This window comes from Sorex araneus, chromosome 5 (genome assembly GCF_027595985.1).
Source record: "Sorex araneus isolate mSorAra2 chromosome 5, mSorAra2.pri, whole genome shotgun sequence".
Taxonomy (NCBI): Eukaryota; Metazoa; Chordata; class Mammalia; order Eulipotyphla; family Soricidae; genus Sorex; species Sorex araneus.
This window is the reverse complement of record NC_073306.1, coordinates 56,774,729-56,800,870: the sequence shown is the minus strand read 5'-3', so window position 1 is coordinate 56,800,870 and position 26,142 is coordinate 56,774,729. Positions and strand designations below refer to the sequence as shown.

The following is a 26,142-nucleotide window of genomic DNA, read 5'->3' as shown; positions in this document are numbered from 1 at the left end:
GCTGCCACTTCAGGCAGGCCGGGCCGAGTGACGCCGCGTCCGTCAGCCCCTCAGTGACGGGCGCCCCACTTCCCTGCACAACACCAGCCGCGCTGGGTGCCACACAGCTGGGTGCCCACAGCCCTCCTTTCGCCCTCCTCCTGCACCTGGCCAGTGCTATCCCTGGAGGTGGGGCGGAGTGCAGAGCCGAGGGGGCCTTCTCTGTGGCTGGAGGTCCCCTGGGTGTGTCCTGGGCATGGGGGCTTGACAGAAGCAGGCAGGGCGGTTGCATGAGAATGCCCGACACACTGAGGAGTGGGGGCTGTGAGTCGGGCGGGAGGGACTCTGGTGCTCTACCTCCCTTGGTCCTGCTCCTCCCAGCTGCCTCCTCCCTCCCGGACCACAAAAATGAAAGGATGCTTCCGTCTATGGGGGCAGCCAGAGCCAGGCAGGCCCGAGATCTGATGTCCAGGGGGCCGCACGCAAGCTGGAAGGGCCTGGAGGACGCGGGTGGCAGCAGGGGCTTCAGCGAGGCCCGAGAGAAGTGGGCATCTTAGCCCTGGCTGGGGCGGAGAGGGCCTTCGCCAGCCGGCAGCGCTCTGGGTATCAGAGGCTCTTACGGATCCCCGCGGGGTGGGAGGGCCAGGGGGGCGGGCCACCTGTGTGCAGTGCCCCTGTGCTAAGATCTGCAAGTGTGTCTCGATACCTCCTTTATTTGTTTTCCCTTTTTTCTTGTGTTTTGCGGTGAGGGGCTGGAGCCTCAGTGCCTGCAAAGCCTAGCGAAGGTGTTCCCGGGTGCTGCGGCCTTAGCCCATGATTGCAACAAATGTGCTACAACGGAGAACAGAAATCCAGACTCCCCCGGCTCGCTTAGGGTGGGGGTGGGGAGGCGCCGCGGGGAATCTAACAACCATCCTCCTGCGAGACCGTGTGCGTGGGCGGGCGGCCGAGACTCCTCCACCCCACCCCCTCGGCATCTGTGCCGTTCTGCACGTTGCCACTGCAGCTCAGCCGCGTGTCCGTGTGTCCGTGCGCGCTCTGTCTGTGCATGCCGGGTCTGTATGTCCATGCACGGCCGCCTTCATCCATGCACCTGGATGCATTGCATCATGGGCCTGCCCACACGTGCCTGCAAAGCATTGTGGGGCTGAGCTCTGCCTGGCGCGCCCCACCCCCCCAGCCCCCCAGAGACCTGGGCCTGCCATCTCCCCTGGGGCAGGCCCACGACTCTTTCCCCCCACGGGGGTCCTTCCCTGCAGCTGGAACAGGCTTTCCAACTGGAGGCCGGGGAGCTGGAAACGCAGGAGCCGCGGGGGCTGGTGCGGCAGAGCGTGGAGCTGCGCAGGCAGCTGCAGGAGGAGCAGGCGTCCTACCGGCGCAAGCTGCAGGCCTACCAGGAGGGCCAGCAGCGGCAGGCGCAGCTCGTGCAGCGGCTGCAGGCCAAGGTCAGGGTCGGGGCCAGCCCTCTCCTGCTCCTGCCCGCCCCCCCCCCCCCCGTGTGCCCACACTCCCTAGGGCCTCACCCCTGCCCCCCACACACACTCCCACCCACCCCCAGATCCTCCAGTACAAGAAGAAGTGCTCAGAGATGGAGCAGCAGCTTCTGGAGAGATCCACGGAGCTGAAGCAGCAGCAGCTGAGGGTGGGTGCTGCAGGGTGGGCCGGGGCCGCCCCTCCTCCCCGCTCTCCAGGGGCCCGCCTTGATGCCGCCACTCTCTCACCCAGGACACCGAGCACAGCCAAGACCTGGAGAGCGCCCTCGTCCGCCTGGAGGAGGAACAGCAGAGGTGCGCGCCGCAGGGGCGGGGTCCGCTTGAGGCCAGCACGCGGTGGGGGTGCGCCTCCCCGACCCCTGCCCGACCAATCGCCCCGCCTGCCCCACTCAGGAGTGCCAGCCTAGCCCAGGTGAACGCCATGCTTCGAGAGCAGCTGGGCCAGGCCAGCTCGGCCAACCAGGCTCTGAGCGAGGACATTCGCAAGGTGACCAGTGACTGGACACGCAGCCGCAAGGAACTGGAGCAGAGGGAGGCAGCGTGGAGGCGCGAGGAGGAGGTGGGCATGGAGGTGTGGGAGGTCCCCGGCCGCCGCGGGAAAGGGGACCCAAGGAAGAGGGTCTGCAGAGGGAGAGGGGGTCCTGCTGCCTTACCTTGACCCCACGCGGTAAGCGCTACCGTGGTCGCACGCTCAGTTTATTTAATCAATTTTTTTGTGGGGGGGACACACCAGCAGTGCTTGGAACTTGCTCCTGGCTCAGCGCTCAGGGACCACTCCTGGCCGTGTTCCACAGACCATTTCGGGATCAAAATGGGGTTGCCGTTGAAAATACCTAAACTCCTAATTTGAAATTTTTGGTAGAGCGCCCCACGCAGTGCTCAGGGGCTCACGGGCCACTCCTGGCACTTCTCGGACAGCCAGAACAGTGGTTCAGTGCTCAGGCCTAGGATTTGCTTCTGTCCTGGTCCTCCAGTGTTGGAGCCACGTACCCAGCCATGCTCAGGATCCTCAGGGCTGTTCTGGATGATGCTGAGGGGTGGGAAACATGTGATTCTGAGGATCCAACCAGGGTCAGGTCTGTGCAAGAGATAACTCTAACTCTGCACTAATGTGGTTTGATTTTGGTCTCCCCTGGCAGTGCTCAGGGCTTACTTCTGGCTCTGTGCCCAGGGATCACTCCTGAGGGGCTCAGTAACATGTGGGGTAGCACTGTAGCACTGTCCTCCCATTGTTCATCGATTTGCTCGAGCGGGCACCAGTAACGTCTCCATTGTGAGACTTGTTACTGTTTCTGGCATATCGAATACGCCACGGGTCGCTTGCCAGGCTCTGCCGTGCGGGCGGGATACTCTCAGTAGCTTGCCGGCCTCTCCGAGAGGGACAGAGGAATCAAACCCAGGTCGGCCGTGTGCAAGGCAGACGCCCTACCTGCTGTGCTATCGCTCTATATATTACTAAGAAAAAAAAAGTAGACCATGTGGGGTATCAGGAATTAAGCCCAGGTCAGTCGCATGCAAGACAAGCACCCTACCCACTGTACTATCTCCCAGGCCCTACTTGAGCTTAGTTTCTTTGGGGGGGTGCACATCTGGCCATGCTTAGGGTTTGCTCTTGGTTCTGCAATCAGGAATTACTCCTGGCAGTGCTCAGGGGACCATATGGGATGCCAAGGATTGAACCTGGGTCAGCCGCATGTAAGACAAGCACCCTACCCGCTGTGCTATCGCTCTGGCTCCTCCCAGGCCCTGTTTTATTTATTTATTTATTTATTTATTTTTTCTTTTTGGGTCACACCCGGCGATGCTCAGGGGTTACTCCTGGCTCTGCACTCAGAACTTACTCCTGGCAGTACTCGGGGGACCATATGGGATGCTGGGAATCGAACCCTGGTTGACCACATGCAAGGCAAATGCCCTACCTGCTGTGCTATTGCTCCAGCCCCAGGCCCTATTTTAGACATGCATTCTCACATGCTTACACTGAGATACTCCTCAGCTCCTCGCATCCTTAGTTTCATTTGGGGTTAAAGGGCCAGGCAGAGAGATCAGTGGGCAGCGCAGAGGTGCAAGGAGGAGGTAGACATGGAGGTGCAGGAGGTCCCCGACCTTGCTGGTTTGCCCTGACCCTCGGGAAAGGGGCCCTTGGAAGGCGTTCTGGAGGGTGGGCGGTCCCCACTGCCTTACCTTAACCCTACAGGGTTTAAGTACAGAAGATTTGGGTGTAATCCTCACTGCGTGGTCCCCTCCGCACACCAGGAGTGGAGGCACCGAGCTGGGAGTAGAGCATCAGAGCACCCCCGGGTGGGGCCCCCAAACCAGAAACACTTTCTAGTTAAACAAACTAACAGATAAATGATGCAGTGAGCTACCCAGGCAGTCGTGCCGCTGAGAGCTTCCTGCAGCGCCCCGGGAGAGAGGGAGGTGTGGGAGGACCCACTGGCTGGGCAAAGGTGCCCCCCAGCTGGCCAGAGCCCAGGGGTTGTGGTCGCCTGTCTGCAGCCCTCGTCCTGTTCGTTTCCCTGCAGTCCTTCAATGCCTACTTCAGCAGCGAGCACAGCCGCCTTCTGCAACTGTGGAGGCAGGTGGTGGGCGTCCGACGGCTGGTTAGCGAGGTGAAGATGTCCACCGAGAGGTGAGCGGGGGGCTGGGGGCACCCTGCGGCTGGAAGCCCTGCAATTTCGTCCAGGGCCCAGGGTGGGACGGAGGACCTCCCGTGTCGCAGGCCGCTGCGCTCCCGCTGAGCTGGCCTCTGGCTTCTCTGCTGATTGTTCTTTTCTCACTTTGTTTCCCGGACCCAGACCCGCTCGTGCTCAGAGATTGTTCTTGGCTCTGACTGAGGGCTCGCTCTAGCAGTGCTCTGGGGGATTGAGCCCAGGCCTCCTGCCTGCAGAGGGTGCACGTACCCCGCTGAGCTACTGCCCTGGTCACTCGAGCACCCACAATGTGATAGACACTGAGATTGTGACAGTCTTCGTTTGTTTGGGGACTCATCCCGAATTGCCCTGGCTTTTTCCCGGCTCTGTGCTCCGGAGTGACTCCTGGCAGACTTTGGGGGACCATATGTGGTATCTGGAATCCAACCTGGGCAGCCACGTGCAAGGCTGTAATCTGTACTGTTTGTACCTGCTGTACTATCACTCCTGCCTGGTCAAAGGGGTGTGTGTGTGTGTGTGTGTGTGTGTGTGTGTGTGTGTTTTGGGCCACACTGGTGATGCTCCGAGCTTACTCCTACTCTTCACTCAGGAATTACTCCCGGTAGTGCTTGGGGGACCATATGCAAGGCTAATATGTGTGTGTGTGTGTGTGTGTGTGTGTGTGTGTGTGTGTGTGTGTGTGTGTGTGTGTGTGTGTGTGTGTGTGTGTGTGTGTGTGTGTGTGTGTGTGTGGTTTTTGGGCTATTCTTTACTCAGGAATTACTCCCGGCGGTGCTTGGGAGACCATATGCAAGGCAAATGCCCTCCCTGCTGTACCCCTCTTATCACTGGGGCCCTTGCTCCCAGTAGTATTTCTTATTGAACAATGCTGCGCCCTGTCACCGTACATCCGAGGTCTTTCTCCTGGTCCTGGGGCTGTGCTGCAGTTCAGCGGGCTGGAGTGGGGGGTGGAAACGCTTCTTGCCCATTTGCAGTTTTCAGAGCTCCACTGATTGTCCTCCATGCCGGGCACAGTCACTTACCCCTGATGGCCGTCTCCCCAGAGCCTCCTCTGTGCACACGGGGACCTTTTTCTCTTGGGGCAGTCTGACAGGTCAGCCCAGTGTCATGGGTTTTGTTTTTTTGGGCCACACCCAGCAGTGCTCTAAGGGCTCCACCCAGCTCTGGATTTAGTGGTGCAGGGGCTCAAACTCCAGCCTCCCTCATGCAAAATATGTGCTCACGGGCCGGAGCAATAGTACAGTGAGGAGGGCACTTGCCTTGTGTGGCTGACTCAGGTTCAATCCCCTGCATCCCATATGGTCCCCTGAGTCTGGTGTGTTTCCTGAGTGCAGGGCCAGGAGTAACCCCTGAGCATCCCGGGTGTGGGCCCCAAACCAAAACCAAATATGTGCTCTGCCCCTTGAGTCATCTCTCTGGCCTGGTGTAGTTTATTATTTTAAAAATTAAATTAAGGGGGGCTGGAGCGATAGCACAGCGGGTAGGGCGTTTGCCTTGCACACGGCCAACCCGGGTTCAATTCCCAGCATCCCATATTGTCCCCTGAGCACCGTCAGGAGTAATTCCTGAGTGCAGAGCCAGGAGTCATCCCTGTGCATCGCTGGGTGTGACCCAAAAAGCAAAAATAAATAAATAAAATAAAAAATAAAAATCAAATTAGGGGGCTGGAGAGATAGCACGGCGGGTAGGGCATTTGCCTTGCACGCGACCAACCCGGGTTCGATTTTCAGCATCCCATATAGTCCCCCGAGTACCACAGGGAGTAATTCCTGAGTGCATGAGCCAGGAGTTACCCCTGTGCATCAGTGAGTGTGACCAAAAAAACATAAATAAATAAATAATTAAGGGGCTGGAGCGATAGCACAGTGAGTAGGGTGTTTGCCTTGCATGCAGCCGACCCGGGTTTGATTCTCAGCATTTCATATAGTCCCCCGAGCACCGCCAGGAATGATTCCTGAGTGCAGAGCCAGGAATAACGCCTGTGCATCGCCGGATATGACCCCCAAAAAATTAAATTGAAAAAATTTGCGGGGGGTCACACCTGGTGGTGCTCAGGGCTTACTCCTGGCTCTGCACTCATACATCTCTGCTGATGGAGCTCAGGGGACCATATGGGGTACCGGGATTGAATCTGGGTCCACCATGTGGCAAGCAAACGCCCTACCCGCTGTGCTATCGCCCTGGTCCCACGCTTTGATTTGCTTTTTGCACCACACTTGCTGGTGCCCAGGGCCTGCTCCTGGCTCTGTGTGTGGATGATTGCTCCCTGTGGTGCTCAGGAGACCATGTGGTGTCGGAGAGCAAGCTGAGTCTCTGGCATGCGAAGCTCGCACTTGGCCCTTCGAATAACTCTGCGGACCCCCAGCCTAGTCTTTCTGCTTTGGGGGTCTCTTGTGAGTCTGTACTCAGGGGAAGTTAGGTGCCGGGGATCAACTCTGCCGGCAAGGCAAGTGCCTCACCCCTGTCCAGTCCCTCCAGCCCGCCCCCTGGTGCAGCCCTCACCCACCCCCACCCCGTGTCCTCCCTCCTAGGGACCTGCTGCAGCTGGGCGGAGAGCTGGCCCGCACCTCCCGCGCCGTGCAGGAGGCGGGCCTGGGGCTGAGCTCCGGCCTGCGGCTGGCCGAGGGCCGCACCGAGGCAGCCCTGGAGAAACAGAGCCTGCTGCAGGCGCGGCTGGAGGAGCAGCTCCGCGACAGGGAGCTCCGGGACAAGGAGCTGGCCCAGCTGCGGGCGCAGAGTGACCTGGACAAGGCTGACCTCACCGCCAGGTCGGTGCCCCCCAGGCGGGGTGGAGGCTCTGCAGACTGGGGGGCGGGGGGCGGGATCAGTGTTTGTTGGCAGGCCCGGGCCCTTCCCTGGTGTGAGCTCAGCCATGCTGCCCGGGTACCCCATTTGGCAGAGGGCAAGACCGAGGCTCAGAGGGCTCTTGATTGAGGCACATGTGCCACCCTCTGATGTCAGGCCTTTTGCTGCAGTGACTTGGGCACTTCTTGAGACCCTCCCCTGGAACTAGAAGGAGAGATCACCTCATTCTCATTTCCTCGGAATGAGGTGGGGGGAGGGGAAGTGACTTGCCCAAGGTCACACAGCTAGGGAGCTGCACCCCAGGGGACAGTCTCAGGTTCGTGGAAGATACTGGGATTACAGACACGCTGGGGGTGGGTCTCCCGCTCACCTGTGTGGCCACTGCCCCTCCCCTCCAGAGTGTCCGAGCTGGCCCTGACGGTGGAGCATCTTCAGAAACAGCATCTGGAGAAGGATGAGCTCAACAAAGCCCTCACGGAGAAGCTGGAGGCTCTGGTGAGATGCAGGGAGGGATGGGAGCGAGCCAGGCCCAGGGTCGCGGCTGGGCACGGGGATGCTCAGGTCCCCCCTCATGGGTGGAGCCCCCAGACCGCGCCCAGCTCAGTGGCGAGATGTTGACCTTGATCCATTCAAGCCCTTGCGGCTTGTAGCTTGGCCCCCACTGGACAGTTGCAGAGACCCATGAGACCCTTGTCCAGTGTCTCAGTGAGTGGGGAGTTAGGACGTGAGCCTCCCCTGCCAGCTCAGGGCTCTTTCCCTCACAGCTCCATGGCCCTGGGGGAGAGTGCAGGGGCCGAGGTGCTTGCCTGGTATGCAGACGGCATGGTTTGGTCCCCAACACTGCACGGGCCTTGAGCACTGCCAGGAAGGAGCCCTGGGCCCAGAGTCGGGAGTAGCCCCCAGGCACTGCGGGATGTGGCCCCAAGGCCCCCCACCACCACCCCCTCTCAGGGACATTCAGGGGTACTTATAGGCAGCTGCCCGTCACTCTTTTGTTGCCCACCCAGCCTGGGTTCTCTGTCCAGCTGTCTCCTGTGGGCCGTGGGACCTGGAGCGGCCATGCCCTGCTTGAACCCTTCTGTCCAGGGGAGGGTTATGGGGCTGCTGTGAGGTCACTAGGGGTGGGAGGCAGGGAGGGGGGGTGAAGGTGGCTTCCAGATTCAGGCGTGGACCCCCTACCCCCTGTCTCATCTCTCCATCACCACTCCAGGAAACGCTGCGGCTCCAGGAACAGGTGGCTGTGGAGACTGAGGACGGCGAGGGCCTGCAGCAGACCCTCCGGGACCTGGCACAGGTGCGACCCCTGGGCTGGGCCGGGTCAGGCAGTCCGGGGCCATCGCGCCCTCTGGCGGCCATGGACTAAACTGCAAGCAGTTGCGGGCCCCAGGGACCCAGTCCCGAGGGATCAGAGGCCCTCGGCCGCTGCCCTGTCCACCCCGGAGAAACTGGTGTCTTCCCAGGCAAGGAGAGAACTGAGCTCGGGGGTTGAGGGCTGTGGGCTGGTAGGAGTGCCGTCAGGAAGACTTCCCGGAGGAAGGGAGCTTGGGGCGCGCGGCGGAGAGGGGGCGAGGCCGACGCCCCGGGCTTCTCCCGCCCGCAGGCCGTCCTGTCGGACATGGAGAGCGGGGTCCAGCTCAGTGGCTCCGAGCACACGGCCGAGACGTCTGAGGGCAGCCTGCGGGGGCTCTCAGGCGCGCGGACCCCGTCCCCGCCGCGGCGCCCCTCTCCCAGCCGGGGCCGGTCCCCACGGCGAGGCCCGTCCCCCGCCTGCTCCGAGTCCTCCACGCTCGCCCTCATCCACTCTGCCCTGCATAAGCGCCAGCTGCAGGTCCAGGTAGGAAGGGGCCTGAGCGTCCCGGGGGTGGAGCTGGGGTCCCATCGGGGAGGCCTGAGCATCCCGGGAGTGGTGCTGGGTTCCCATAGGTGGGGGTCTGCCCTTCCCGGGGCTGGACCTGGGGTCCTACAGGGATGGACATGCCAGGGGTGAAGCTGGGGTATCATAGGGGGGAACTGAGCATCCCAGGGGTGGGGTCCTACAGGGATGGACATGCCAGGGGTGAAGCTGGGGTATCATAGGGGGGAACTGAGCATCCCAGGGGTGGAGCTGGGGTATCATAGGGTGGACCTTGCACATCCCAGGGGTGGAGCCGGGATTTCCATAGGGCGGGGCCTGAGCATCCCAGGGGTGGAGCTGGTGTCCCATAGGGCGGGGCCTGAGCATCACGGGGGTGGGGCCAGGGTCCTGTGGGGCGGGGCCTGAGCATCCAGGGGTGGAGCTGGGGTCCCATAGGGCGGGGCCTGAGCATCACGGGGGTGGAGTCAGGGTCCCATAGGGAGGGTCCTGAGCGTCCCAGCATAGAGTCTGGAGGACTCTATGTGCCCAGCTGAAGTTGAGCCCATGGGCCTAGACCTGGGGGCGTGGCCTGGGTGGAGCTCGAGTCCTGGTTTAGGCAGGTGAAGGTCTTTTTTATTTGGATATTTTTTATTTTGGGGCCACACTTGGCCGTGCCCAGTGGTCACTCTTGGTGGTGCTCAGGGGACCATATGATGGTATGCTGGTGGTCGAGCCCGGGTCGGTTGTGTGCAGGGCCAATGTTGTACGTGCCCCCGTAGATGAGGGTCTTGGATTAACAGCCCTGGGCGACAGAAGCAGGAGGGAGAGTATTCCCCCCTCCTCTCTCCCTCTTTCTCTCTCTTCTCTCTCTCTTCTCTCTTCTCTCTGTTTTTCTCTCTCTTCTCTCTCCCTGAGATAAGATTGGGGGAAGAATCAAGCAGGACGAGAGGGACCTAGAAACCCCCCAAATTGGGACACAGAGGGACACAAGGGGCCTGGGAGCCCCTTGATAGAACCCAGGTGGGGGGGGAGGGCAGAGCCCTGACAGGCGCCTGGATTTCACCAGAGATTCCCAGGACCCCAGGGAGGTGGAGAGCCCAGGAGGGGGTCTGAGCCTCACTCTCCGGAGCTTCCCAGGCCCCCCACACCGAGCCGTTTCCCGTGCCGCAGGACATGCGCGGGCGCTATGAGGCCAGCCAGGAGCTGCTGGGCACCGTGCGGAAGCAGCTCGCGGACAGCGAGAGCGAGCGCCGGGCGCTGGAGGCACAGCTGCGGCGGCTGCAGGACCAGACCGACGCGGCCGCGCTCGCCCACGAGGAGGCGCGGCGGGAGGCCAAGCGGCTGCAGAGTTCCCTGGACCTCCTGACCAGGTGCCCGGGAGGTCAGAGGGGGGCCTGGGTCCTGCGAACAACAACGGGGACCGCGGGGGACGAGCCGCGTGTGGTTGCTAAAGGTCTAATGAAAGGGCATTCACTATTTTAAAATGAGTTTTAGTTTTTGATTTGGGGACTCACCTGACAGTGCTCGGGGATTGCTCCTGGCTCTGCACTCAGGAATTATTCCTGGTGGTGCTCGGGGGACCATAGGGGAAGCTGGAAATTGAAGCTGGGTTAACCATGTGCGAGGGAAGCAACCTACCCACTGTACTTTCGCTCCAATCCCTTCAATTTTTTTTCTTTTTCTTTTCTTTTTGGGTCACACCTAGTGATGCACAGGGGTTACTCCTGGCTCATGCACTCAGGAATTACTCCTGGTAGTGCTCGGGGGACCATATGGGATGCTGGGAATCGAACTTGGTTCTGCCGTGTGCAAGGCAAACGCCCTACCCGCTGTGCTATCGCTCCAATCCCTCCCTTCAGTTTTTAAAAATAAATTTCAGAGAGAGAGAGAGAGCGAGAGAGAGAGAGCGAGCGAGAGCGCGAGAGAGCGAGCGCTCAGCAGGATGTGGCACCTGCTTTGCATTCAGGAGATCCAGGTTCTCTTTGGCACCACCTGGTCCCTCAAGGACCCGCAGGAGCAGTCCCCAGACACTAAACCAGGGATAAACCCTGAGCACCGCTGTGTGGCCTAAAAGCAAATAAACATATACTTTTTTCATTAAAAGACATTTTGGAGGGGCTGGAGCAATAGCACAGCGGGTAGGGCGTTTGCCTTGCACATGGCCAACCCAGGTTCGATTCCCAGCATCCCATATCGTCCCCTGAGCACCGCCAGAAGTAATTCCTGAGTGTAGAGCCAGGAGTAACCCCTGTGCATCGCCGGGTGTGACCCAAAAAGGAAAAAAAAAGACATTTTGGAGGGGGCCTTCGTCTCAGTGCTCAGGAGCCGGAGGTCATTGTCAGCTGTGCTCAGCTCACAGCCGTAGTTCTGGCAGCCTTTGGGGTCCCGTCCTGCAAAGATGGCCTGACGGAGCCCGGCCTGTGGAGCTATGGGTTGAACTCGGGGCTTTGGGGTTTTTTTTTGTTTGTTTGTTTGTTTCGTTTTGATCTGGGGCCACATCTAGTGATGCTCAGGGGTTACTCCTGACTTTGCGTTCAGAAATTACTCCTGGTGGTGCTCACGGGGCTACATGAGATGCCAGAGATCAAACCCCAGTTGTCTGCATGTAAGGGAAGTTCCCTTCCTTGTGCTCTCACTCTGGCCTCCTGACTCGGGGCTATGTACATGTCACACATTTCTTCCAACCATTGGAGTCATCTCCCTGGATCTCTCTTTTTTTTTTTTTTTCTTTTTGGGTCACACCCGGCGATGCACAGGGGTTACTCCTGGCTCTGCACTCAGGAATCACTTCTGGTGGTGCTCAGGGGACCATATGGGATGCTGGGAATCAAACTCGGGTCTGCCACATGCATGGCAAATGCCCTACCCGCTGTGCTATCGCTCTAACTCCAGCATTCTGCAGTTTTTACTTACTAGCCAGCTTGTATTTCCCTCCTCCCTTCCCCCCTCCCCCTGAAGGGGGTCACACCTGGCAGTGTTCAGGGATCAGTCCTGGCGGGGGTCCGGGGGACCATATGGGGTGCTGGGGATTGAACCCAAGCCTGCAGAATTCCAGGCAAGCGCCCTCACCATGGTAGCGTCTCTCCAGCCCCAAGGTGGTGTTTTCCCCACTGGCCTTTATATCTCATGGGGGGGGGTTGTTTGTTTTGATTTTGGGCCGAGTCCCGTGTTGTTCAGGGGTCACTCCTGGCGGGGCTCTGGGAACCACATGGAATGCCCGGGGGGGCACCCAGTGGGTAGGGCATCCAAGGCACGCATCCTGCCCGCTCTCCTATTGCTCTGGCCCGTTTTGCTTTAGGGCCACATCTGGTGGGAGTCGGGCGACTCTCCGTTCCCAGCTCAGGAGACCGCGCGGTGCCAGGGCTTGAACCCGGGGCTCCCACGTACGTGCTCCCGTCCCACGAGCCGTCTCTCCAGGCCGTTTCTAGTGTACTTGTAGATGGACAGTGGGGGGCGGGGCTGGGGCTGGGGCAGGAGGCGGCCCCGGAGCCCCACCAGCCCGCTGTCCCCTGTCGTCCAGGGAGAAGAGCGGCCTGGCCGGCAGCCTGCAGACGGCCCAGCAGCGGGCCGAGGAGCTGCGGCAGGAGCGGGAGAAGCTGCAGGCGGCCCAGGAGGAGCTGCGGCGGCAGCGGGATCAGCTCGAGGAAGAGCGGGAGGACGCCGCCCAGGACCGGGCGCGCATGCGCAGGGAGCTGGAGCGCAGGTGAGGCGCCCCGCGGCCCTGCGCTGGGGGAGGGGGGGAGAGAGGGGCGGGGTGTGTATTCACGGGTGCAGCTGGGCCAGATGGCACTGTCCTGTCCCGGGACTCCTGCTGGGCTCCCACCTCCCCTCCCGTGCGGGTCTTCTTGCACACCGTCCCACTTAGGGAAACTGAGGCTCACGGGGGTCAGTCACTGACTTAGCATCAGAGAGCTGGTCCCAGGGAGGGAGGCTGTGGATGATGATTAAAAGCAATGATGCGGGTTGGGTGTGTGGGTGGGGGTCTGGAGAGATAGTACAGAGGTGACCCTGCTTTTACCCCACCGCACCTATGGTCCCCTGAGCGCGCCAGGAATGAGCCGTGAGCACAGAGCAAGGTTCCCCTGAGCACCGCTGGGTGTGGCCCAACACCCACTAACACCCCCCCCAGAAATAAAGGAAAACAATCATTAAAATGGTAGCAGTGGGGCCGGAACGATAGCACAGCGGGGAGGGTGTTTGCTTTGCTTGCAGCTGAGCTGGGTTCGGTCCCTGGCATCCCAAACAGCACTGCCAGGGGTAATTCCTGAGTGCAGAGCCAAGGGTAACCCCGGGCATCGCTGGGGTGACCCCAAAAGCCAAAATTAATTAATTCAGTGGTAGTAGTAGGGCTGGAACAATAATACAGCAGGTGACTCACATTCGATCTTGATATCTCATATGGTCCCCCAAGCCCAGCAGGAGTGATTCCGGAGCACAGAGCCAGGAATAACCCCTGAGCATCACTGGGTGTAGCCCCCAAAACAAACAAAACAAACTGAAGCATAAAAAAATAATAAAATAGTCGTGATCTTCATTCTTTGCTGATTTGGGGTCACAGCTGGCTCAGGGGTTACCCTCAGCGCCATGCTCAGGGGACCACACCCAGGCCTCCTGTCTGCTGCGGATGTGCTCTTGGAGCATCTGCCAGTCAATAGTAGTTTTAAGTTGACAGTTACGGCAATGGTGCCACCGAGATATCCAGGGACTAAGGTGCTCACTTTGCATGTGGTCATCCTTGGTTTGATTTCTGGCACCACACATGGACTCCCAAACACTGCCCAGTGTGGCCCCAGAACAAACAAAAAAATAAGTTACAGGCACAGAGAGGTCATGTGACTTGGCCAGGGTCAAGTGGCTCATCAGCAGAAGCCAAGCCAGATTGGGAGCTGGGCGTCCTGCACTGCATCCTTCCCGAGCCCTGGGCGACAGAAGCAGGAGAGAAAGTATTCCCCCCCCCTCTCTCCCTCTCTCTCTCTCTCTCCCTCTCTCTCTCTCTCTCTCTCTCTCCCTCTTTCTCTCTTCTTTCTCTCTTCTCTGTTTTTCTCTCTCTTCTCTCTCTCTCCTCTCTGTTTTCTCTCTCTCCCTCTCTTTCTCTCTTTCCCCCTGGTTTTGGGGGCACATCTAGTGATGCTGGGGGTTACTCCTGGCTCTGCACTCAGGAATCACTCCTGGCAGTGCTCAGTGGACCATATGGGATGCTGAGGATCAAACCTGGGCCATGCAGGACCCACGCCCTACCCGCTCGGGCCCCTGTATTCTCAGTACAAACGACCATGAATAATAGCCTTGTCACAACTTCCCCGGGCAGGTGTTGGCCTAGTTTGCAGCGTCAGATTTGAGGACTCCGCGTCTGTCCCGGGTGTGGCTGTCCCTGTGTGTGTGTGGGGGGGGTGGGGGTGCCTGGCTGCAGCAGCCTCAGGGCGGGGGGAGACCTGGCTCCCTGCCCTCTGCACACAGCCACCGGCAGCTGGAGCAGCTGGAAGGGAAGCGTTCGGGGCTGGCCCAGGAGCTGGTGGAGGTGCGGGAGGCGCTGAGCTCCACCACCCTCCAGCGGGACATGCTGCAGGCCGAGAAGGCTGAGGTGGCCGAGGCACTGACCAAGGTGAGGCCCTGTTGCCCCACGAGCACGGAGGGACCCCTGTCCTCGGCCCACGCCCTCTCACCCCAGCCGCGGACTGGCCCCGGTTGCAGGCTGCTCCTCCCCTGGACGGATCCTTCTGAGCACAGGCTGACATTCATTCCCAGGACAATCTGGGGACTGCCCTTGGCAGGTGCCTGCCCCATTTCCCATAACTGGGCCTGCGCTGGGCTGCTTTTCTCCAGCCACGGGGACCCTGTGACCTGCCCTGGACTCATTGCTTCTTGCAAGGCCCCCCCAACCCCCTGAGCTTGGGACATCCACCTCACCCTGCAGCAGCTTTTTGCAGATTGTTTCCCGCCACATGGTGGCGCCCTCGTCCCCTCCAGCCCCCTCACCTGGGCGGCAGCTTTTTGCAGGGATTGTTTCCCGCCACAGGGTGGCGCCCTCGTCCCCTCCAGCCCCCTCACCTGGGCGGCAGCTTTTTGCAGGGATTGTTTCCCGCCACAGGGTGGCGCCCTCGTCCCCTCCAGCCCCCTCACCTGGGCGGCAGCTTTTTGCAGGGATTGTTTCCCGCCACAGGGTGGCGCCCTCGTCCCCTCCAGCCCCCTCACCTGGGCGGCAGCCTTTTGCAGGGATTGCTTCCCGCCACAGGGTGGCGCCTTCATCCCTCTCCAGCCCCCTCACCTGGGTGGCAGGCTTTTGCAGGGATTGTTTCCCGCCACAGGGTGGCGCCCCCGTCCCCTCCAGCCGGGCTCTGGGCTCTCTGTCTCTCCCCGTCTCTCCCTCCTGTCTGGTCCTCTCTGGTGCCCGACACCCCGGCCCCGGCCCCGGCCCCCACCCTGCAGGCGGAGGCGGGCCGCGTGCAGCTGGAGCTCTCGCTGACCAAGCTGCGGGCCGAAGAGGCCTCTCTGCGGGATTCCTTGTCCAAGATGAGTGCGCTCAACGAGAACCTCGCACAGGACAAGCTGGCTCTGAACCGCCTCATTGCCCAGGTACGCTCTGCACCCCCCAGGCCACACGCCCACCTCTCCGGACCCCTCAACACTTGGACCTGCTTTCTTGGACCTGTCCTCTCTCTCTCTCTCCCTCCTCTTTTCTCTTGGCATCAGAGAAAAGAAAGCTCCTTGGGGGAGGTGGTCAGAGCGAGTACAGCAGGTAGGACACTATCTTGCACCCAGCCAACCCAGGTTCCATCTCCAGCATGCCATATGGTCCCCTGAGCACTGCCGGGAGCAATCCCTGAGTGCAGAGCCAGGAGGAACCCCGAGCATTGCTGGGCATGGCCCAAACCAAAAGAGAGAGAGACATAAACAAAGAGAAGAGAGAGAAGAGAGAGACAGAGAGAGAGATAAAGAGTGTGTGTGTGTGTGTGTGTGTGTGTGTGAGAGAGAGAGAGAGAGAGAGCTAGCTCTCCTTGGGGCGGGGCTTCGGTGCGGAGGGCTGGGATCCAAACAGGCTTCTCTCTTTGGGGGTCAGCCTTGGGGGTGCTCAGCAGTTGCTCTTGGCAGTGCCTGGGGGCTAGATCGTGTGGTGCTGGGGCTGGAAGCTGGGTTTCATACGTGCTCTGGCCTTTGAATCATCTCCCGGAGCACCTGCTTTGTATGCGGGAGCCCCAGGTTTGATACTTGCCCCCCCCGCCGTCCCCTAGGTACTTCCAGGAGTGCCCCCAAATGCTGTGCCCGGCAGGCAGGGGGGTGTAGAGAGAGAATACAAGGGCTAAGGTTCTTGGCTGGCAAGTGGCTGGCCCCAGTGTATTTATTTATTTTTTGCCAGACCAGGCAGTGCTCAGTGCTTACTCCTGAATCTGTGCTCTGGGATTCCTGTTTCAGCTCCAGTTCGATCTCTCGCACCAAAGTGCTCAGGGCTTACTCCTGACTCTGTGCTCAGGGATCACTGTTTAAGCTCCACTTCGATCCCTCACACCACACACAGGGTCCCCAGAGCACCACTCAGAACAAGCCGTGAGCACTAAGCCAGGAGCAGCCCCGGACCAATCCTGGGTGTGACCATCCCCCCGCTCCGCCAAAATCTTTAACAGTGAAGCTCCCCAGGGCCCCCTCGGTGCCCAGGCGCTGAGGCCGCTGTGCTGCGGGCTGCGGTGGGCGCGGGGCCGGGGCTCCGGGGCAGACCCCCTCCTGCAGGCAGGGCGGGGCTGAGCTGCTCCCTGGCCCCTCAGCTGGAAGAGGAAAAGGCAGCGGTGCTGGGCCGCCAGCGGCAGGTGGAGCAGGAGGCCAGCTCGGCGCGGGAGGAGCAGGAGCGGCTGCAGCAGGAGCGGCTGGAGCGGGAGGTGGAGCGGCAGGGCCTGGAGGGCTCCCTGCGGGCGGCGGAGCAGGCGCGAGAGGCCCTGGAGCACCGGCTCCCCACGCTGTGCTCGGAGCGCGGCAGGCTGCAGGAGCAGCTGGCCCAGGTGGGCGCGGGGGCGGGGCGGGGGGCGGGGGGCGGGGCGCGGCGCGGCGCCTGAACTCGGGCGGCCCGTCCTGGCTTTCCGTCCCGACGCGCTCGTTGCCCCACTTCCGGAGCCCAGTGGACTCCTTGGTGTGATGGGGATGGTGGGGGGAGGGGAGGAGGGCAGGAGGTCGTGTAGTCGCGTCAGCCCGGAGCTGCTCAGAGAGCACTGTGCGTGAGCACTGAGCAGGAGTCCACGTGGCCAAGGGAGAGGCAGGAGCTGAGAACCGGGGCGTGGGCTGTTGGCTCTGAAGGTTTCGGGGCGCCGTCTCGGGCCTCTGTCCTGGAGCTCGGGACTGGCCCCCACGTCCCCACTCTGGGGTGCCGCAGCTCTGTCTGTTCCGTAGATTCAGCCTCTCTGGAGGCGTCAGGACGCAGAAAGGCTAAAAGCAAGGGCCGGAGCCGCAGTCCAGTGGGGAGAGCGCGTGCCCTGCGTGCCACTGACCCCGGTTCCGGGCCCCCGGCCTCTCCTAGGGTCCCCTGTGTGCTCGGTCAGGAGCGGGCCCTGAGTGCAGAGCCAGGCGTGAGCCCCCTGTGCCTTGCCAGGGGGGGCTCAGAAAGAAGCACCGAGACGGGAGGAATGGCTGGAGCAGGCTTCCTCGGCTTTTTGCCTTGCTTTGTTTGGGAGCCACACCTGGCGCTTGGAGGCCGCTCTGTCTGTCGTCTCCCTGCCGTGCTTGGGAGACCGTGTCGTGCCAGGGATCGGCCCGGGGCTCCCACTTGCAGAGCCTGTGCCCCAGCGCGCGGCGCCTCTCCCCAGCCGAGGAGCCTCATCTCTGCACGCACGAGCACTGTAGCTCAGGGCAGGCCGAGCCTCCCCTGCGGCCACACGGCAGGGGCCAACTCCAGCCTAGGTCCTGGGGGCCACCACAGGCTGTGTGCAGAGCAGGGCCGGGTGCTGCCCGCTGAGCTGGCCCAGGGGCTCCTGCCGGGGGTGCTCACGGTGCCCGGGTGGGGGTCAGCTCTCCCGGCAGCTGAGCAGCCGCGAGCAGGAGCTGGAGCAGGCGCGGCGGGAGACGCAGCAGCAGGTAGAGGCCCTGGAGCGCTCGGGCCGGGAGAAGGAGGCCCTGGCCAAGGAGCAGGCCAGCCTGGCCGTGCAGCTGGCCGCCGCCGAGCGGGAAGGCCGGAGCCTGTCCGAGGAGGCCGCACGCCTGCGGTGAGGCCCTGGGGCCGGGGGTGGGGGGAGTGGGGCCAGCCGGGCCTGCCCTGGCCCCGACTCCAGCTCCCTGAGGGAGTGCGGGCAGGTGGGCTGGCCCCGCCCTGGCGCGGGGAGGCTGAGTCTCGGCTGTGCTGCAGCGTGGAGAAGGAGGCGCTGGAGGGCAGCCTGTTTGAGGTGCGGCAGCAGCTGGCCCAGCTCGAGGCCCGTCGGGAGCAGCTGGAGGCGGATGGACAGGCCCTGCTCCTGGCCAAGGAGGCCCTGACCGGTAGGAGGGGCTCAGCGCGGGCGCGAGGGACGGGTTAGCAGGCCTCAGCCTGGGACCCCACTGCCCTCTGGGGTCACACGGAAGCCGGAGGCCCTGGCCTCGGAGTCGGGCTGACCTGGGTTCGGGTTGTTCGCCTCCCCCGCTTCCTTGAGCAAGTTCCCGTCTCCCCGGGCCCAGCTCCCTCGCCTGGCAATGAGAGGTGGCCAGCACCTGCCTGCCCTGGTGGTTGCTGGGCAACGGGGAGGGAAGCGGGCAGAGGCCCTGGCACGGTGCCTGGCTCCGCCCACTTCACCTGCCGTCATGGGGCACTTGGGGAATTCGGGGTTCTCTGCGGAGCCATCGGTGCCTTGCCAGGAACTCAGCCCCACAGCACCCGCCCCGCCGCCCTCTCCGGCACAGCCCGGCTCTGAACTCGGGGCTCTTCCTGCCCAGCCTCTGCTGGGGTCACTGGTTCGTCTTGGCGCCCCTGTCCCTCCGGGCCTGAGCGGTGCCCGCCCCGAGGAGGGGTGCCCTGGGCCGTGTGTGTGGTGGTCCGAGGGGCAGCGGTGCTGCTTTGGTGAGGTTGTCACTTCCCTCCTCTGCGCCTCCACGGCCTCACCTGTGAGCTGGGGGTGAGTGCGGATCCGGGGAATGTTAGGAGGCTGCCAGGGGCCCAGCCAGGGCCCAGACCAGCACTCGGGAGCCGAGAGGGTCACTTCCGGTGCCTCGTTCCTCATCAGTCCTGGGCTTTGTTCCTTTCGTGGAGGGACAGAGGCGGCCAGGGCTAGGTGGGGAAACTGAGTCCCAGAGAGACAAGGAGCTTCTGAAAGGGAAGTCGGTGTGACCGGGTGTGTTCCCCCCACACACACACACACACATACACACAAACACTGTCCCTGCTCTGGGATTTTGCCCACTGGACTCTCCTGGCTTGAGCCCGCAGGGCCCCGGGGGGTTCCACTCCATGGCTCTGTCCCCACCTCCCTCCTGTGCAGTGGAGCTGGCGGGCCTGCGGCAGCAGATGGCAACAGCGGAGGAGAAGGCGGCGCTGGACAAGGAGCTAATGGCCCAGAAGCTGGTGCAGGCCGAGCGGGAGGCCCAGGCCTCGCTCCGGGAGCAGCGGGCAGCTCACGAGGAAGACCTGCAGCGGCTGCAGCGAGACAAGGTCTGTGTGCCGCTGGGGGTGGCGGCCAGGGCCTGGCTGGGGGACCTCGGGCACCACCCTCTGCGCTGGTCTCCACACCCACGAAGTGGCGCCTCCTGTCTGCTCCAGCAGCCCTGGAGGGCAGGGCTAGAGAGATGGCACCGCGGGCAGGGCGCCGGCCTCACACAGAGGCGACATGGTCCGATCCCTGAGGCTCCATTCGGGTCCCCGAGCACTGCCAGGTGTAAGCCCTGAGCATCACCGGTGTGGCCCCCACCAGGCGTCTGCTGAGAAGCCCTGTCTGCACAGGGGCGACCTGAGCACCTGGGGCGGGGCTGCCAGGGCCCCGGGAGCAGAGGGATTGCCACCACCTGCCGGGGTTTGGGTCTGATGCTGCCCGGGATTGTAGTTGTTAGGATCTGGGATACTCTCCTCATTCTGGACAGGGCGACTGCTGGCAAAGGGGCCCACTCTGGGGGCTGGAGCGATAGCACAGCGGGTAGGGCGTCTGTCTTGCACGCGGCCTACCCGGGTTCGAATCCCAGCATCCCATATGGTCCCCTGAGCACCGCCAGGAGTAATTCCTGAGTGCATGAGCCAGGAGTAAGCCCTGAGCATCACTGGGTGTGACCCAAAAAGAAAAAAAAAAAAAAAAAAGCCCACTCTGTCCACCAGGGGGCACCCTTCACCCCGCGCGCTGGCAACAAAGTACCCAATTTATCACAGTTTCTGGGGCAGGATTGTCCAGCCCCTGGGGCAGGGGCCAGATAACCTCGCTGGGGACCCAAATGGGCCCTTCTCTGCACATGGGTGCTTCTCAGAAGCCCAACCACCGGTTCCCAGCGAGCCGCCCTCTGCACTGCCCGAGTTCCCTTTGCACTGCCTTCTGCTATCGCCAGATCTCTCCAGCCGTTCAGCGGCCCCCAAAGCCCCTCCTGACCCATCGCCCCTTCGCCCCGCGCCCGCACTCTTCCTCAGCATCTACCAGCCTCCGGTCTGAATTTCAGATGGCTGGGCCTGGACCCGGTGAGGCCCTGGGTTCGATCCCTAGCCCTGCACATGACAGACATGATCCAGTCAAGTCCAGATTGCTTCTTGTCCCCCAGCCTTAGGCGCTCCGTTGTGCGCGCTGTCCCCAGCCAGGCCAGACCCCTGCGTGCAGCCACAGGGCAGGGCTGGCCCCACCGCTCTCCCCCGTCCAGCCGCAGTGAACAGCGGCTCCCCTGCTGGCTGGGTTGCTCTGCCCTCCTGGCCATGTCCTGCGGCCTGGGGTCCACTCCTGGGGTTTGCTTTGTCTTCTCTCTGGCCCACTGCGGCTCAGCTGCCCCCCGGGGAACAGCCTCCGACCACCCCCTCCACCAGGCTGCTCGGCTGCTGTTCCTCGCGCCCCTCAGCCTCGCCGTGTCCCCCACCCGCCTCCCAGTGACCCGTCCGCCCCTCGGCTGACCTCTCCCCCCCCTCCCTGGTGGTGGGCTCCAGGTGGGCCGTGCTGTGCCCCAGCCGCCAGGGTCCCACATGCCCGGTCCCGGCCCCCAGGAGGCGGCCTGGCGGGAGCTGGAGACGGAGCGGGCCCAGCTGCAGGGCCAGCTGCAGCGGGAGCAGGAGGAGCTGCTGGCCCGGCTGGAGGCCGAGAAGGAGGAGCTGAGCGAGGAGATCGCGGCGCTGCAGCAGGAGCGCGATGAGGGCCTCCTCCTGGCCGAGAGCGAGAAGCAGCAGGTGCGTGATTCCTGCGGACGCGGACGGGGTGGGGGCGGGGGCGGGGCAGGGGCAGGGGCGGGGGGAATGGGGGAGAAGGGGCTCCCAGTTTGGGGCTGGTCTCCGCTCAACCGCAGGAGTCCGGGGACCCTCTGGGGCTCAGTCTTCTTGCCTGCAGGATGGCAGAGCTGAGGGGGTGTCCTTGGGGCCGGGGAGTCCCCTTGCGTGTTTGGTCTCAGCCGTGCCGGAGAAGGGGGCGGCCTGTACCCTGTCTTAAGTGAGCCCAGGCCCGCAGCGGGAGCTGGCTGAGGGCAGCCACCCTTGGGACACGGAGCACTGTGGTTCCAGGGAGGGAGCCCACATTCTCACTGCCGTGCCCCTGCCCCGGCCCCGGGGTCCCTGATGGTCTTCAGAGGAACCACCTCCTGGTTGGGGTGAGGGGTCGGAGGGCTGGAGCGTGGGCTGCCCACAAGGCGGCCCTGGGTTCCGTCCTGGGTGCTGCTGGCTGTGGCCAGCATGAAAGGAAGAACCAGCTCCCGCTTTCCCAGCCTGTGACGGAGCAGGGATGCCCGTGACCGCTGGCCGCCCTGGCCAGTCCTGGCACTTTCCTGCTCGGGGCCTCCGTGTCCTCCTCTATGCACCGGCAATAACCAGAGTCCACCAGAGTCCAGGCGTGGATGTGGCCTGGACTTGGGGGGTCCGTTGGGTGTGTCATTGCCAGGGGGTGACTGGTCCAGCCCTTTTCTGAGGCCTCCAGGGCCTGAGGCTTTGCTTTTGCCCAGGGTCCACCAACCCCGAGCGAGGGCGGGCGGGGGAGGGGGCGAGTCCCACGGGCGCCCAGCACGGGCTGGTGGACAGCGTGGGCCGTGCCCCTGCGCAGGCCCTGTCCCTGAAGGAGTCGGAGAAGACGGCGCTGTCGGAGAAGCTGATGGGGACCCGGCACAGCCTGGCCGCCATCTCCCTGGAGATGGAGCGGCAGAAGCGGGACGCGCAGAGCCGGCAGGAGCAGCACCGGGTAGGGCCCGGGGAGGGTCGCGCCTCCGGGGAAGGGAGTCCCCGGCCGAGGGAGGGGGCGAGTCTGGGGGAGACGCCCGCTCCGTGGGGGCTGCGGGCGCGGCGACCCCGTCTGAGGGTCCTCGCGCTGCGGCCAGAGCACGGTGAACGCGCTGACGGCCGAGCTGCGGGACCTGCGCGCCCAGCGGGACGAGGCGGCGGCGGCGCACGCGCAGGAGCTGGAGCAGCTGCAGGAGCGGGCCCGGGAGCTGGGCCGGCAGCGCGAGCTGGGCGTGCGCGAGGTGAGCGGGCGCCCCCCGGCCCCAGCAGCGCGCCCCTGTGCCTCCGGGGCCCCAGAGGGAGGAAGGCTCCCCGGCATCCCAGAGGGACCCCCCAAGCACCCCCAGACCGGAAAATCTCACGGAACACAGAGTGAGGCATTGCCCCTGAGCATCATTGGACCCTGGAGTGGGGGGGGGGGGTTAAGGTTTGTTTCTGCCGGGGCCGGAGCGGTAGTACTGCGAGTAGAGCCCCCTTGCCTGGCACATCGCAGACCCAAACCCAGGTTTGGTTTTTAGCATCTCAAAGGCACCCCCCCCCCCAGCCCGCTAGGAATGAGCACTGCCAGGTGTGCCCCTGCCATCCCCAATAAGGTTCTTACCTCCCCCGCCTCCGCTCCGTCTGCAGGGACAGTGGCCGTGGTCAGAAGCAGGTGGCTAGCAGGTGGCTTGCACTTCTTTCTTTCGTGTTGCCATTCCCGATAATGGTCAGGCCTAGGAGTTCTGGGGGTCACCAGGACCGCACCCCCTCCCAGGGTTCAGGGAGCCCATGTGATGCCGGAGATCCAACCCAGGCCCACCCTCCGCTCCTCAGGCCAGAGGCCCTGGCCTCTGGGCGTGCCGGAGGGGCCTATTTGTCCGTGGGGGTCCCGGCACGCTCCGGGAGGGGCAGGTTGGGTGCACGCCATGAGCATTCGAGGCGCGGGCATCGCCGACGGCAGCGTGATCCGCTGCGCCGTGCCCCGTGCTGGGGGTGTGGGGACGGGCTGGCGCGGGGCCTCACCTGTCCCCTCCACCGGCCTCGCAGGCAGAAGAGCTCCGGAAGCAGCTGCAGCTTCTGGAGGAGGCCCGGGACGGGCTGCGGCAGGAGCTGCTGGAGGCGCAGCGGCGCGCGCGGGAGAGCCTGGACAGCTGCGAGGCCCAGCGGCAGGGGGCGGCCGGCCTGCGGCGCAGCCTGGCCGAGGGCGCCCAGGAGCGCGAGGCCCTGCGCAGGTCCAACGAGGAGCTGCGGGCCGCCGTGAAGAAGGCCGAGAGTGAGCGCATCAGGTGGGCGCCCGGCCTCCCCGGCACCCCTGACCGCCCGGGCGGGGGTCCCTACTGGAGCCCCCGCCTGCAGCTGGGGTGTCCTGGTGCTCTCCCCATCTGGAGGAGGGGAAGGGTCATGGCAGTGGTGGTGTGGGGGTGGGTACAGATATTTTTGTGGGGGGCCAGAACGACAGCACAGTGGGGGAGGGCATTTGCCTTGTACGTGGCTGACCTGGGTTCAATTCCCGGCATCCCAGATTTGTCCCCCAGCACCACCAGGAGCAATTCCTGACCACAGAGCCAGGAAGACTCCCTGAGCATTGCTGGGTGTGGCCCAAAAACTTAAAAAAAAAAAAATTAAAAGGGCCAGAGAGATGGTACAGCAGGGAGGGCGTTTGCCTTGCATGTGGCCAACCCGGGTTCGATCTCTGTCATCCCATTTGGTCCCCTGAACCAAATCAGGAGTGATTCCTGAGTGCAGAGCCAGGAGTAATCCCTGAGCATCACCAGGTATGACCCGAAAAAGCAAAACCAAAACAAATCAACAAAACCCCAGATGATCTCTGTGTATTGGGGCGGGAGGGGGTGTGGAATTTGCTTAGGGACTACACCTGGCAGTGCTCAGAGGACTGTGCATGACAAGCGCCTTACCCCCATGCTGTCTGTCCATGGGCCCAGGTTCTGCCCATCCCCCCACCCCCCACTGGAGGCCATGTGCCCGTCCCCTCCGCCCCCATGCCATCACTGGCCCCCTGCCTGACTCGGCTCAGAGGGCGCCAGCGGACCGGAGCCCCCGAGACCCGTTGTGGGGACGGACTGTCCCCCACAGCTGAGGCTGCCTCTGTCCTCTCCGACCCACCCCAGCCTGAAGCTGGCCAAGGAGGACAAGGAGCAGAAGCTGGCGCTGCTGGAGGAGGCGCGGGCAGCCGCGGGCAAGGAAGCCGGGGAGCTGCGCGTGGCACTGCAGGAAGTGGAGCGGTCCCGGCTGGAGGCCCGCAGGGAGCTGCAGGAGCTGCGGCGCCAGGTAGCCCCGCCCACACGCTGCCCCGCCCCTGCCCCGCCCCGTGCGCCGGACCGGCCACGCCCCCTCTGGAACTGGGACCGCCCCCCCATCTGTGAAAGCAGGAGCTTGGACTAGAACAGGACTTCTTCCTGCCTTCCGTCCTCCCTCAGCCCCAGGGCGGCCCTGAGCCCCTGCCACTGTGCGGGAGTGAGTGCGTGCGTGCGGGGTGGTGACCCGGCCCGCATTCACTCTCTGCACGGAGAGGGTCTGGACTTCTTCGCCCGCCCTCAAAGATCTGGGAACAGGGCCGGAGCGATTGTTCAGTACAGCAGGGAGGGTGTCTGCCTTGCATGCGGCTGACCTGGGTTCAATCCCTGACACCACCTCTGTGCCTCCAAGCCCACCAGGAGTGACCCCTGAGCATCGCCAAAAAAAAGCCAAAAAGAAGTAAGGCATCTTCAGGCTGGGAACGTGGCTGTGCACAAGAGCACTTGCCTTGCGTGCCCGAGGCCCTGAGTGTGCTGTCTGCGCTACGAGGAGACTCAGAGCCAGGCATCGTGGGGCCCGCAGCCATAGGACAGTGGGAGGGCGCTTGCCGTGCTTTCGGCAGACCCGAGTTCAATGTTACGGTCCCCTGAATCCCGCCAGGAGTGAGCCCTGAGTGCAGAGCCAGGAGTCATCCCTGAGCACTCTCAGGTGTGGCCTTCCCCCCAAAAAAAAACAAAACAAATGTCAGAGGTTGCGTGGAGGGGAGGGTGAGGAGAGCTGGGCTCCTAGTGTGAGAGGAATTCAGCCCTTCCTCCCCCGCCCCACCACTGGGGGTTCTGATGAGGGGGTAAACTGAGGCCGCAGGGGCCCAGCTGCCAGCCCGGCCTATCCTGGGGCTATCAGGTGCAGGCCCTGGGTGGGGGTGGCTCTCCGTGTCCCCTGAACTGGGCAGGACAGGGCAGCCTGGACTCTACGGGCTGTTTGGGGGCCACACCCGGCAATGCTAATGACTCCCTCCTGGCAGTGCTCGGGGAACCGAATGGGGCCTCAGGGATGGTGCCATGTCGGCTCCGAGGCCTCCAGCCAGGCCGTCCTGGCTGAGTGCCCACAGCGCTCAGGCTCCCGCACCCGCCCTGTCTCGTAGATGAAGGTGCTGGACAGCGAGAACGCCCGGCAGGCCCGAGAGCTGGCGGACCTGCAGGGCCGCCTGGCGCTGGGCGAGCGGGCCGAGAAGGAGGGCCGGCGGGAGGCCCTGGGCCTGCGGCAGCGGCTACTGAAGGGCGAGGCCAGTGTGGAGGCCATGCGGCAGGAGGTGAGCAGGGAGGCAGCCCCGCAGGGACCACACGCCCTAGCACCTGCCCCCGGCGCGAAGACTGTCGCAGGGCTGGGAGTAGGAGGGGGTGGGAGGGGGAGTTCAGTCCTTGCAGCAGCCCCGTGAGGTTGGCACAGTCAGCCCCCGTCTACAGAGAGAGCCAGCCACGGAGATTCAGAGAGGTCAAGGCAGCTACCCAGGGTCACACAGCCATGCAGGTCTGACTCCAAAGCTTGCGCTTTCTTGGGCCTTTCGCTGTGGTGACTCTCCTGTGTGACCCTGACTGAGCTGCTTTGGGGAAGTCCCAGGGGTCAGCCCGGCACAGGCCCTGGCTGGGTCATCTCTAGATGATGCTCACTGCTGGCTAGTGGAGATGTTGGTGAGAAGCAGATTCGTTCTCTAAATGAGAGGGGTGTGGGGGTTCGGAGCAGCAGCACAGAGGGTGGGGCACCGGCCTTGCCCGGGGCGTTCCGGGTTTGATCCTGGGCACCCCGTAAGGTCTCCTGGGC

General features: G+C 63.3%; 1 protein-coding gene across 4 annotated transcripts in view; it reads left to right on the top strand.

Annotated features, from left to right (window-relative positions):
• The window catches only part of CROCC (ciliary rootlet coiled-coil, rootletin), a 43,250-nt gene that overhangs the window by 6,193 nt on the left and 10,915 nt on the right, over positions 1–26,142 (top strand). For 2 of the 4 annotated variants that reach the window (XM_055139090.1, XM_055139091.1), the window contains exons 4-26: positions 1,239–1,424; positions 1,538–1,621; positions 1,705–1,766; positions 1,866–2,031; positions 3,998–4,104; positions 6,658–6,894; positions 7,330–7,426; positions 8,142–8,225; positions 8,532–8,765; positions 9,936–10,135; positions 12,286–12,468; positions 14,223–14,367; positions 15,192–15,338; positions 16,523–16,753; positions 17,754–17,947; positions 18,088–18,215; positions 19,190–19,359; positions 20,875–21,054; positions 21,914–22,048; positions 22,185–22,328; positions 23,113–23,351; positions 24,195–24,354; positions 25,466–25,633. In XM_055139090.1, the coding sequence (XP_054995065.1) occupies positions 1,239–1,424; positions 1,538–1,621; positions 1,705–1,766; positions 1,866–2,031; positions 3,998–4,104; positions 6,658–6,894; positions 7,330–7,426; positions 8,142–8,225; positions 8,532–8,765; positions 9,936–10,135; positions 12,286–12,468; positions 14,223–14,367; positions 15,192–15,338; positions 16,523–16,753; positions 17,754–17,947; positions 18,088–18,215; positions 19,190–19,359; positions 20,875–21,054; positions 21,914–22,048; positions 22,185–22,328; positions 23,113–23,351; positions 24,195–24,354; positions 25,466–25,633 (3,681 nt within the window). Of the gene's footprint in view, positions 1–1,238; positions 1,425–1,537; positions 1,622–1,704; positions 2,032–3,997; positions 4,105–6,657; positions 6,895–7,329; positions 7,427–8,141; positions 8,226–8,531; positions 8,766–9,935; positions 10,136–12,285; positions 12,469–14,222; positions 14,368–15,191; positions 15,339–16,522; positions 16,754–17,753; positions 17,948–18,087; positions 18,216–19,189; positions 19,360–20,874; positions 21,055–21,913; positions 22,049–22,184; positions 22,329–23,112; positions 23,352–24,194; positions 24,355–25,465; positions 25,634–26,142 lie in introns of all 4 variants that reach the window. The other 2 variants (XM_055139089.1, XM_055139087.1) reach the window with 1 other exon arrangement.